A 13,196-nucleotide genomic window follows, 5' to 3' on the forward strand; every position below is an offset into this window, starting at 1 on the left:
TAACAACACATTAAAACTGACACGGGATTCTGGAGAAAGTGATGGAAGCTTTCTAGTGTGACATCACTGCCACAAATTCTGTCTTCCTAGAAACATCTACAAGATCTACCAGATGTTGCTATTGTGAAATAATGATTCACATTAATAATTCAGCTGACACCTGGAGATACTGGCATAAACAATGGCTTTTTGTAAGATGATGCAGTTCTAATTTAAGAATCCCTGTTTTATATGTTCTTTCTAGTTGAAACAAGGACGGCTTTTTTCTGCAGGATCATTCCAGTCTCATTCAGCGTGTTAAAAGTGGCATGCCATTAAAACCTTCACTTATTGCTTCTGATTGAATTTGCACAGCAGATCCAAAATAAAGAAACAGAAGGATTCCATTGTCATCTTTATGCAGAATGAATTACCGGTAATTCTAGAAAACCATGTTCTACATAGGCAAGACTACAATCCAAAAAGTAGTTATTCCAGTGCAATGCTAGAGTCCATTTCATGTACAAGGCAGCATGGCTATGACTTTCAGATGCCAGGAGCTAACAAGTGATGGCTATCACCAGCGCATCCTGTTTACAAGCTGATCTGTGCACCACATGTCCTCTGTTGGAAATATGATACTGAGCTGGATGATCCAGCATATTCATTTTTCTTTCTTGGTGTTGACTCAGGTAGATGGGTTAGCACCAGTGAGCTCTGCAAATGTAGAAAAATCTTACCTGCAGGTGTCTGCAAATATTGGATTGGCCTATCGGGCAGCCACTATTTCTGCTTGCCACCAACTTGCTCCCGTCTCCCCCCAAAACTTTATGGCAATGAAGAGGGCTTTAGAGTTCTCTAATTTGTGCTGAGATATGGAAAATATGTATTAAAAAAGAGAGAAAGAGACTGCTGCTGTCACTTAACTTTACAAACTGCTTTGCAAGTGAGAGCTAGGGGGAGTCCTTTTTGCCAGAGGAGCAGAGGCATAGCATCTATGGAGCAGATTTGTGGATACTTGCTTATATTTTCTTTGAGAAGTATGGTAGTAGTACATTACACTACTAACATGAAAACAGCTTTAATTTCACATTTTTCTGTCGCACTAAGTTTATTTATCCTACTGAGAACATAAAACATGTTCCTCTTTTTCTAATATATTTGTCCATTACCCTGGAATGTTGGCACTTTGCATCTATCTATATTAGAGATAAAGATTTGCTCAACGTACCTGGTGAACACAATCCAAGAACTGCAAAAAGACAGGAGCAAATCCACTCCCCTGGCAATTGAGAGTCAAATTACTGCGCTGGCTGAACTTGTGACCAAATGACAGCCATTCTTTTTCCACTAGCATTCTGAAACCTTCAAGTGTTCGATAGAATGGATCGCTGAGTAATTGCACAAGAGACACCACCTAGATATCAAATGACATTTGTAATACATTAAATACAGCACATTAGAAACAATCTAGTATGTTGCATGAGAAATATCTGGTCGCTGCTGTGGTGTATATCTTTCCTTGTCTCTTTTCCCCTACCAACTGTTTAGTGTACCTAGTACTTCTATCTTTGAAGTGTGAGACCAATCAGCAGAACTGCTGTGAATATGTACAATGTCAATGTTGCTTGCGGAGGTTGATGATGCAAACCCTGTGTCACCATCAGATACAGCTTGCCAGAACAGTAAAGAATTGGGAGGGGTGAGGATGAGGCTCAAAGAATAAAACAAGTTGTCCAACTTTTAAAATTTCTACTGCCCAATCACTCTGGGACCACTCCTCTGGTGCACATGGAATACACAAACCAGGAGCCCTTGGTTTCATGTTATATCTAAACCAGGGACCATGGTTTATAGCTCCCAAACAAGCCACAATTGATAACCAATCTTAAGTCATGTTTGCTGATAATAACTACTTAGGGAGCAACAAACTGCAATCCCTGGTTCGGGCACAATGGGTTTATCCTGCTCACACCAGGGGATGAATGAAATCAGAGCACACTGCTTTTTCACATTAAGCCATGATAACTCAGAAACTATGTTAGATATAGTAAGTAACCTGTTGCAATTTTAGAAAAAAACAACATAGTCAATGAGATCTGGAATTACTGTTCATTTCTTCCATGGTTCGCTACATAGGACTAAAATTACTGGCAGTTTATTTTTACACCAAGCCTTTTCTAAACACCAGAATTATAGGACAAGAGTGCTTGCAAGTATGAATGTATGTGAGGCAGATCCAGTTCCATACAGACAGAGACACTACACTTCAGTTGGCCATCAGCAAAAAAGTTCATTTCTTTCTAAAGGATTAAAGATTCAAGGGATGGGTGTTTTTTTAAAAAAAAGTATATAAAAGAAAGTTGTGAAGGGTTTTAAGTCTGATGCATTCTTTGGTATCTGAAGTTATTAAACAGATATAGTAAACTGGTCAGAGCAAAGTGATCTTTGCTGGCCATTAATATGTTATAGGCTCACCTGTGCTGTGATATCCCAGCCATCTTCCAGGCAAACCAAAACTGAAGAACCATTCTCAAGCAACTCCGATATAACCACACCCAACTGCATTATTCTGTGAAGCTATATACAGTATGTATATATAAAAGATGAAGAGCATATGTTAGAATGAAGGGTAAATTAGTAAACAAAATGATTTCTGGAATCAAATTATGCTGTACTCAACAAACTAGTCTTGTAAAAAATGAGTATTAGAAAGACTTATTTTTATATGAATATTATTCAACACCCTTGTCTAAAAGCTACAATCAGTTTCGTTTAAGTTTCACTGAGGACAGAGGTTATAAACAACAGATCAAGGAGGGAGAGTTGGAGAACATGCTATAGTGATGCTTTTTTTACTGGCATCAGAAGTAATGCATAACCCAGCTCTAAGTTATAGGTTATGAGAAGGATTTTACCCATATTAAATCCAAAGAGGGCTTAGAACAGCCCAGAAGTCTAATACTGGCAGACTTGATTGGTAATCTGATTTAAAAGATATTCTGTAATCTCTTCAAGCACCACAGACTCTTAGTCCATATAATAAGAAAGTTTGTGATTATTCTGTGTCACACTCTACAGCTGCAAAATATGAGTGTATATTCTAGTCAGGGATGATGGGAATTGTAGTCTAACATAATTTGGAGGGCCTCAGGTTCCCCACCCCAAATTAGGGGGCAAATGAGATACAATACTACTACCAACTGTGTGACTTGCTTTTAAAAAGTAAACTCCAAACATGGGGTAGGAACAAATCCGGCATAGGTGGCTGGAGGCATTAATCTTTGCCCATCCATGGGGGTCCTGAATGGGTATTAATTAATTAATTAATTAATGCATGACCATTAATTGCACTAGGAAATTGGTGGAAATAGAAGTCCCCCCCTTCAATATAAATAGCAGGTGTGAGACCAATTGGGACCCCTGCAATGAAGAAAGGCTTAAAGCCCCCATTTGCCCCATATCAGAGCTCCAGTCTGGATAAGCTACCCACCGCCCAACTGCAATATACTTTTTAAAAGCCATTGATTCTCAAATAATGTCTGCTGTAGAAAATCCTGGCTAAAAATATTTAGATGCAGTAGACCATAACTTTTGAAACAAGTGTCTAATCTGCAGAGCACTCAAGCAGAAAATATCCATTTCAGTTCAAGGAGACTTGTGCCAAAGTACTGAATGAATACAATATGGTGGTTAGATCCTTAACTACAAAGGATAATCAACAATAAAAGATTCAGCCACATTGTTATTCATGTTACATCAATTTAAATACTGGAAATTTAAACTGAAATTGCTTTAATAAAAGCAGCAAAGATTTAAACTGATTTTAAGAGAGAAAGTAAATAATAACAACCATGTACTACATATTCATGACTGATTATAATTTATAGGGAGCCATGTAATGCTTCATTCGTCAAATCTCACATCTGTCACTGTGAACACTGAAATACATCTGTCTGCATAAGAATACCGCATATGATATTTAAAGCAGTTATTGAAGAAAAGGAGAATTTTTCACTGGACAGAAATAGCACTTTGTTATGCGTCAGAAATCACAAGACATTTATGACTCCACCATATCACTTTACCTGTGGGAACCACTCTGATTCTCCAAGTGCTTTAAGGAATGTTATTTCAGAATCTGCAGGAATATTGCTAGGGACACAAGCACTCATGAGCTTTTTAAAACTAGCTTTCACTTGCCGGATGTCACTGAACTCGACAGGAACAAATTCACAATTTAAAGCAAAATCAAGTTTGAAGCTCTGTGGACAAAGAAGGTATTTACTTGTGTTAATAATGGGCATTTAAAGTAAAATATTGCTTTATTTTACTTTAACACCTTATTAATAGTGTTACTTTAATATTGAGTGGTTTCCCGCCCTGCTCCCATTTTCATGAGCTGAATGGCTGTTATGCAAACAGGCTGCCACAACTGGATGTTACCCAATCCTCATGAGTCATAACAGGTGTTGATTTATTTAACAACCTTGATATTGTGTTACGGATGCTATGAACTGTCCTTTTTTGTACTATTTTGTATAAACTGAAGGTCTAACTGATCATACTCCTTGCATTTCACTGCCATTTAACCCACCATGTGCAGTTTTCCCCTTTTGCACCCACGTGTGCAGACACAAGTGGACTCTTGTCTACAAAAACTTAAGCCATATTATGTTAAGTCTTTCTGTTGCTTTTGGAAGTACATTTGATACATGTTCACAATTCTTAACTCAATGAGTAATAAATGTGTATCTCTTTCAATGGTTCAGGGAGAGAAACTTCTATAGTTGTGATCATTTAAGTAGTCATACACTCTAAAGATATCCTGCAAACTAGCACACAGTTATGAACATTTAATGCCTAGTGAAATCAGTAGGGCTTAAACCTGCATAATTCTGTGCTGTATTGCACCACAGTTACATACAAATCTCCCCTTTAAAAGCAGGCAAGCAAAACTACAAAATTATAACTGGAAAGGATCCATACCCTTAGTTGAGATTTTTCTCCAAATATGTAGAGGGAAGCCTGGCGTTTCAGAAGCCGGTTTTGAAAATATGCACTACTGCTGGTATATGAAGGTGAACCATCTTTCCCTGCTAATCTTGCACCAACATCGAGGAATGGCATTTGAGTGCTGATAAACCGACTGCTAGAACGAAGACTTGCCCACACACCTTTAGAAAGATTAAAAATAGAATGAAATATTTCATATTTTCATGGAATTGGACTATTTTGTAACTCTCCAGTAAAGAATGTGCATTGTTTGAAAAGAAAACATTTGCATCTCAGTTACAATGTTTTCGGATAGGTCACACATAATGTACCTGGAAAAAATGCGCCAGCTTTGGGTTTGACTAGATGATGCTTTGGGTCTCTTCCAATTCTACAATTCTATTCTATGAAGTAATGCATAGCCAAAATCTGCCTAAACTGAGATAATAATCGAAACCACGTCACATTTAACATTAATACAGAACTCCTCCTGTGCATTCCTATGCATTTTGTATGGCTGTCTGGTGGGTGTCGCCATGCTCCTGCCATACTGTTACTGTTCAGTGAAGGTGGGGGAAAGAAGCTACTAGTTCAAAGATGTTTTATTGCTTCCTTTGGCTGCCATCACAAAACCACTTCATGTAGCTGGGTTCTATGTTGCAACAGTAAAAGAAGCAACATCACATCAGTTGGGCTAGTGAGCCATGTGGTTAGATCTCAAGCCCATATAGATGCAGTAATGGCACTGGGAGTGAACCTATGATCTAGGCCAAATGTAGGGCACCTTTTGTGCTCTGTATGTTGCTATACCACTGCTGCCATCAGTCCCATCAAGGGTGGCCAATGGCCTGAGATGATGGGAACTTTAGTTCAGCAACACCTGGAAGGCCAAAGGATCTCCACATTGGATCTAAAAAATCCACTTGCTGTATGCTTGCATATGTTACAATTACAGTGTGTAGCTTGACCATGGTGTCAGCCAAACTACCGAGATGTATGATCTAGGCCAGAACGTTGCTGCCTCTTTTCTCCAGGTGTTGTTTCATATGAGAGCGTATAAGACCACAAGAGGCTCTATTCTAGCACCAATCATTCTTTAAGAACTGCAAGTGCAACAACGGACCAATCTTACAGTGCATTGGAATGGGGGGCATTGGCTTATGCATGTAGTACCAAAAATAGTAGTTTGAGTACTCCTGGTGAAATAGCTGCACACTTTGAAAAGGTGATTTTTTTACTAAAACGGTAAAAATAGGGACATGCCTGCTGATATATCAAAGTCAGTCTGCTTGCTTTAGATGTGAACATAGAGGACACAAACAAAAATGGTTTCTTAGGAAATTGAAGCTGGTAAGCTGCTGCAGTTCCTTCTCTGAAATAAAGTAAGCTGTAGCAAACACTTCAGCAGGGAGCACATGTTTAATCTGACTTTTGTTTTCCATATTATTAGTAAAAAACACACCATGATTTGTTACCGAAGAATCACAGCTTACACAGAAAATAAATGTTATTCCTCATTTTTTAAAATTAAAAGCCAAAGGATGTCCAGGAGAAAGCAACCCATCCCACTTTTTGCTAACGACAAAGGAGAGCTTGATTATAATTTGCACCACATAGAAGCAACAGTCACAGCTAATTGAAAAGCACATGCAGACTATAACAGGTACCAGTGATGAGTTACAGCGATTAAAGGGTTTACAGGTCTCTACGTATCACTCCCCAGCTACTATTCCTTGCCACAGAAGTTTTTTATTAAAAAAACAACAACAAACCAAAAGTGGCATACAACACATTTCCTGTTCTCATTTTGAGATCATTGTTTTATGAGTGCTAATAATTATGTCACCAAGGTCTATGTTTATTACCTCTGTAAAATGTTACTAAATAATGATTTATGTCAGCATTAATGTTTACTCAGTAGATAACAGCATTTCTTTACTCTCTGGCTACTGAGTATCAAAGCTTGGATGATGAGATAATATATTCTTTATCATTTTCTTGCAATGATGGCAAGGATACTTATGATCTAGAAGTTATTCTATATCATCCTGCAGCAAAGCTGTCACATGGTAACTAAATTGCGTGCCTAAGCAAGTTTACATGGTTTCTCTATACTGATATGCATAATCATGGAGATGGTAGAATGTACTATTAGTGCAAAGAATACGGTACCTTGATAGACTCTTCCTGATTTGGAATTTGAATGTGTGAAACATTTATCTCTGTACCCAAGCACTGGCAGATAGCAGTAAGGACAGGAGGAAAAGGAGGAGCAATGGAATGCACATTGCAATGAGACAGTCACAGCAAATTGAACAGGAAAGAAGAAAAAGGTTACTTGTACATTTCTATTTACTTGATTAAAATAAAACAACCACTAATTATATTTGATTTTAATGGCTAGCGCCAAGGAATCGCCAAAAAGGGAAAAAAAGCAAAGCAAATCAAGCTAAGATAATTTGGGAAAAAGAATAGGAGGGGGGAAATTCTATATTAAATCATTTACCAAACAGAATAATGTTCATGGCCACTGCAATTAATTGCAGACATGCAAAACAGCCAAAATGATGTGCCATTGTATTATACCAAATGGAAACTTGTCCATTGTGAAAAACATTTTAAAAATGTGTGAGATTTGTCAGTTAAAAAATGTTTAGCACAACTTATCTCTATTGCCCACTTTGATTGCCAGAAGCGTAAAATTAATCTAAATGCAGGGCAGACGTCCACATAACCTTACCTAAACAGATCTACATTCCTAAAGCACCATGCAAAGCATGTGGTTATTTACAGTCACATTAATAGCATGCATTATTTTGTTCTTGGGCAGTCCTGTCCAGCAGCACTCATGCACTGTGTGGGAGGGAGAAGACGACCTAGTCCCCCCATGGGATTAAGTTACTCAGGCCATTTGGTATAATGGAAATGTAGTTTTAAATAGAAAACCACAGTAACAAAGACTCCTGCTTTGTTTTACAAACTTTTTTCTTTTCTTGCTTAGATTCCAAATTTTTCTACAGAGACATCAAGTATTTGAGAGCAGCAGGGGACCATTATTCCTGTGGAAACATTCTATTTCACTAACATTACCACTTAATATCTAGATGGCTGGAGGATAAACTGGATGCCAAACATTGTTTCAGATACCTGATTAAGTACCATACCATACTTGAGCCAAATAAAAAAGGGAATTAGAAGCAGAAGCCTCTACTTCAAGTAATATGTTCGTACTCCTGCAAAATGAAACTATTCGGTCACATTTCTGACAGATACCATAAACAATGGAATCTAGTATGCTTGCCAGTACATCCACATTTTAGAGAATTCTTGCTTTTATTTGAAAAAATAATAATTCTAGTAACTGTAATTATGGAGATAAGGGTAAAAATAAGGCAATGATTGCCAAAGAGACTAAATCTAGATGGGGGCTTCTATATGGAGCTTCTAATTGTTATGGTTGCAGACTTTCTTTTTAAAATCAGGACAGAATACGTGTAAGAGAATAAGCTGCACTGTAAAGTTAAAAATAGTTGTCATCACTTCTGCTGATGCTGAATTGTTGGATTATAATAAATTAGAACTCATATTGGTCAATGTCAAAAACGTTAGCATATTTAATTAACCTGCACAACTTAACCTGATAATAGTGAACATTAAAAAATTTGCTTCCCTAGCTGCAATTTTTTTTTTAAAGTTACAGTAAATTAAGTTTTTTGGTTATGTAGAAAGTGACACAGAACAGTCATGAAATGTACACATACAGTACTTCTGAATAAAACAGTCAGAAATGAAGTATTCACTGTCTGCATGGACACTCTGGAATGGAAAATATGGGAAACCACAAGTTGTGATATTATGAGGGGGATCCCAGACTGTGTTCAAGTGTACTGCCATAGTGCATTCTTATTTACTCACTTCCTAATTCAGTGGCAAAGTACTTCCCTACAGTGAATAATGGCAGCATGACAGGAGAAGAATCATAGATTATGCTGTACCGACTGAGTTATGCTCCCCATGACAGGGATGAGTTATTATTCTTCCCACCATGTTCATTTCCTGCCACTGTTACATATGATCTGGTTCTCAAGTTATATGATGGCAATGCTGGAAGATCTCTGTGACTGACAATTACTCCTAGACAGAGGTTTTCAGGTTTAGAGTGTTGCCACTGACTAGCTTCCAAAAGAATTGTGGTACTTTATTCATAGATTCTTTCTCTGTAGGCACAGTACTAGAACCCTTCTATATTATATGCCCTTTGTGCTAAACTAGCTAGCATGCAGCTCTAAACCATGGTTAACCACAGATATGCCACAGAAAACTGAGCAAAATGTTGGGCTCATGTGCTCTCCTCATCTTTCCTCCTCGAAAGATTTCAGTTTCAAAATAGGTAGGTGAGTGATCTAGGAATCCTAGTTTAAAGCAAACAGTAGTTAAGTGCTAAACAAGCAAAATTCAAATAATGCACTATGAAGTTGGCTTGTTTAGCAACTAGGCTTTGTTCCTAGTTAACATATAACACTTAAGTACAGATTCTTTGAAATGCTCCTGGCAGCATGAGAGCCTGATGGCTTGCTTAGACTTCTGAAGGTCCACTTATTGCTAAGCCTTGATTTAGTGTAACATACAAACTGTTTCATAAACTCAAGTAATACACTAATAGGCCTTGCTAATGACCAGTGTAAAACACACCCATGTACTTGTGCACAATCCCACCTTGCTTTCTCAGTTTAATGCAGTTCAATTGGTACTGTCATTTTTCAGTCAAGAACATTAGTCATATTGTAGTCAACAGATGAACCTGCCTTAAATTCAAGAACTCTGAAGTAATTGGGCAATGAAGTGAGCCATTAGACAGACTACTGTCTTCACAATTCAGCACCTTCCTTACTTTTCCACAGTATATAACCAGTAATACAAAGCATTACAAATTCTACTCTCACTTCATTGCTAAGGGTGTATTACATTTTAAATAATAATTTCTATTAGTTTCTAAATCTATTAGTTGCTAGAACATGATTTTCCAATGACACTTGTGCAGATATATTTAACTTCAGATTTAAAGTGTCACTCTTCCCAGTACTTAATACTCCAATTTTGGTTATTCTATATCACCACGTTCAAGATTGACAAGCATACCCCTTCGGCTTCTGCATGTGTCACTTTATGCAAAGGAATATTTACACTTAAACACTCTGCTGACTGCACAGCCTCAGTTAAGTGAGAATCTGGACTGGCTGTGATACAATTCAAAGTGATCAATATAGGTTGTAAATGAAGATAATTATTGGTGTTTAATAATTATTGGTGTATAATAATAATAATAATAATAATAATAATAATATAATAATAATATAGTGGAAAAGTAATTTTTACTTCATCATTACAAGTTTGTTCATACATTATTTTTGTGATACAAGTAACTGAAATAAAGCAATACTCTTCACAATTCACCTTTGAGCTACCTTATGGAACAATTAGAAGCTACAACTGCCTGAAGCCCAGTAGTATTTACAACTATTATCTGAAGTGGAAACACTAGCCTGGAGATATCCACATATTGTAGAAGTGTGTGTGCACATATTTGCATGGCCATAGCAGCTTGTTAAACAGTTGCTGCCGCCTCCTTTGTGATAGGTTCTGTGTGTGTAAATGACTGCATGGGCTCAGTTAATTTTCCACTCACAAGACAGGATTGGTGGCACCCATCATCTGCTAAAAAGCATAGCCCCAGTCTAGTGAACAGAATTTGCATGCACAGCTCTTGGGTGCTGGCTGCAGGAATCCAATCACAAGAACCACATGCATATCCATTTGCATGTGCAGTTTCTATTTCAGCAAGGGTAAGCCTGTTCTCAAAAGTGGATCAGGTGTAGTTTGGTAGACTAGTTGGTAGTATTTGGTTTATACCGAGAAACAGAAGGATAACGCAATAGCAATTCCTCAAATGTTACCATTATTTTCATATTACATCCCCGTGTAGGCTTTGAACTAGTCTTACTAACCTCCTCGGGCAAAGCTATTGGATAGATTTACATCCAACTGTCCTGGCACTACCTGCTTAAACACAGTGGACATTCTTGAAGCCCTCCTTTCAGTGCCTAAAGTCAGTCAAAAAGAATGGAGAGATTAAAAGTACAGTATCATGCAAGATGACATTACCTACTTGTTATCCTGACCTGAGGCCCAAGAGGTGTTTTTTAAAATTACACAGAAATGTTCTTTTTATGACTTATATATCTAATTGTTGCTAGTTTACAACATTTAAGAGACATTACACATAATTAAAAAAGTATACATTTGCAGCATCACAGAAGGTTAGGCATGGCTAACACAATCAAAGTATTTAACAACAAATGAAGCAAGGCATGCACAATTTGGTGATGGTGTTATGTTATGAGAAAAGCCAGAATTTAGATACACTTGATTTCACCAACTGATTAAGCCAAATGGACATACTTGGCAAGTTGCATGCTCCTGTGTCTAAGACAGCAGCTTTTACCTTTCATGAACCCTATCAGGTTTCATCACATGACAACTGAAATAGAATATTAATGCATTTCTTAATGACTTCATCAAGACCTATCTACAAAAAGCTTATTACATTTTAGTCTCTTTGCTTAAAAAAACCCTATTCCTACGTTTGTTAGAGAACGAAAAGTAATCAATTTCTTCAGCATAAATTTCTAATACTTTGATATAAGCACTGTACATTTTTTCCACCTATATGGAATAGAATTTCATTGATTAACAATTCTGCTTAAGTCAAGTCATTTTACTTTTGAATTTACCCTGAAAAAAATATATGCAGAAAACACAAAAAAAACTATATGCAAAAACCAGACAGGTCATCTATGTGGACAGTGAACCATTCAGACAACGGCACACTGAGAGAATATAGAGATAAAACTAGGAAACAAAACAAAATAAATAATAACACAGTCAGACTGGTCTTACATTTAGCCGAGCTATATAAAAGCATAACATTACCTGGAGACAAAGCAATTGTTGGCCTGACAGTGAGAGTATTGCCATTCATTTTACAATGGACAGAAATTGCATTCAGTAAGGCTTGAAGGTATTTTTCTTGTTCTATGCTGTTTGATGATTCTAGTGATGTAGGAGCTATGCAAACAAAGGAGGGAATAAATTATATTGATCCTTTATACAGCATATTTCATGTCATTGAAGTGAAAGCATGACCCAGTGTATGCTCTTATTTAGATAGCTGAATATTACTCCTAAGATCCAGACATGATAAAGAATGTTGAGAAAATGGTAAATTTATTTAAATGGTAAATTTATTTAAATTTATTTAAAAATAAAACCCAACAAAAAAAATTTGATTACACTATTGATCACCAACCTACCTCCAAGTATCAATGGGAAGTACAAATTACCCTTCTGTGATCACAAGTATAATATATAAAGAATAAATTCCAGTGGCAATAATTTTGATTTCAGAATATCAGGATACCATCACTCTCCCATTAAAACAGGCCTGTTTACACGCCAAACTATGGCTTACCAGGACCACATTAATGTGCATGTTCCTGGAGAGGAGTCTGCGGCTGCCTTGTTTCTTGTTGGTTTTTTGCTGTCTCTAAGATGGGGTGAGCTCCCATTGCTCGGTCCATGCTCCTGCCAACCTAGCAGTTCGAAAGCACGTCAAAGTGCAAGTAGATAAATAGGTACTGCTCCAGCGTGAAGGTAAATGGTTTTTCCATGCGCTGCTCTGGTTCACCAGAAGCAGCTTAGTCCTGCTGGCCACATGACCCGGAAGCTGTATTGGCCAATAAAGCGAGATGAGCGCCGCAACCCCAGAGTCGGCCACGACCGGACCTAATGGTCAGGGGTCCCTTTACCTTTAAAAAGCTCATTATGGACGTTTACTTAACATGCCCCCATATATTGTTTCCTTGATGGCTATGGAGGCAATTTCTTCCCTTTTCACGTATAAAAACATGTCTGCTCACATTAATAAGGATAACATGCCAATGATGAATGTCACTTTTGCTATGCTAAAAGCTACTCCCAAAATACTTCCTGAGTATAGCTCATTAATAGGGTTGCAAAAAAATACAGGCAAAGACTGAGTCTGGTGGCTGGAACTTAGATTTCTGAAGAGAGGAACATGTTTGCTTACTTCATGAAAATACCCTTCTTTTTACAGTTATCCTCATATGAGGCTCTCACCCATTTTATTTTTCCACAACAAGTTT

General features: G+C 37.4%; 1 protein-coding gene across 3 annotated transcripts in view; it reads right to left on the minus strand.

The window, feature by feature from the left end:
* Positions 1-13,196, minus strand: part of SBF2 (SET binding factor 2) — a 228,968-nt gene that overhangs the window by 16,497 nt on the left and 199,275 nt on the right. For 2 of the 3 annotated variants that reach the window (XM_083456131.1, XM_083456133.1), the window contains 7 exons: positions 11,965-12,099; positions 10,980-11,075; positions 7,147-7,209; positions 4,969-5,156; positions 4,068-4,244; positions 2,458-2,559; positions 1,211-1,396 (listed from right to left, as the gene is read on the minus strand). In XM_083456131.1, coding sequence (XP_083312257.1) covers positions 1,211-1,396; positions 2,458-2,559; positions 4,068-4,244; positions 4,969-5,156; positions 7,147-7,209; positions 10,980-11,075; positions 11,965-12,099 — 947 coding nt within the window. The remainder of the gene's footprint in view (positions 1-1,210; positions 1,397-2,457; positions 2,560-4,067; positions 4,245-4,968; positions 5,157-7,146; positions 7,210-10,979; positions 11,076-11,964; positions 12,100-13,196) is intronic. The other variant, XM_083456132.1, reaches the window with a different exon arrangement.

The sequence above is a fragment of the Podarcis tiliguerta genome (genome assembly GCF_965153285.1).
Source record: "Podarcis tiliguerta genome assembly, chromosome: 1".
NCBI classification, from domain to species: domain Eukaryota; kingdom Metazoa; phylum Chordata; class Lepidosauria; order Squamata; family Lacertidae; genus Podarcis; species Podarcis tiliguerta.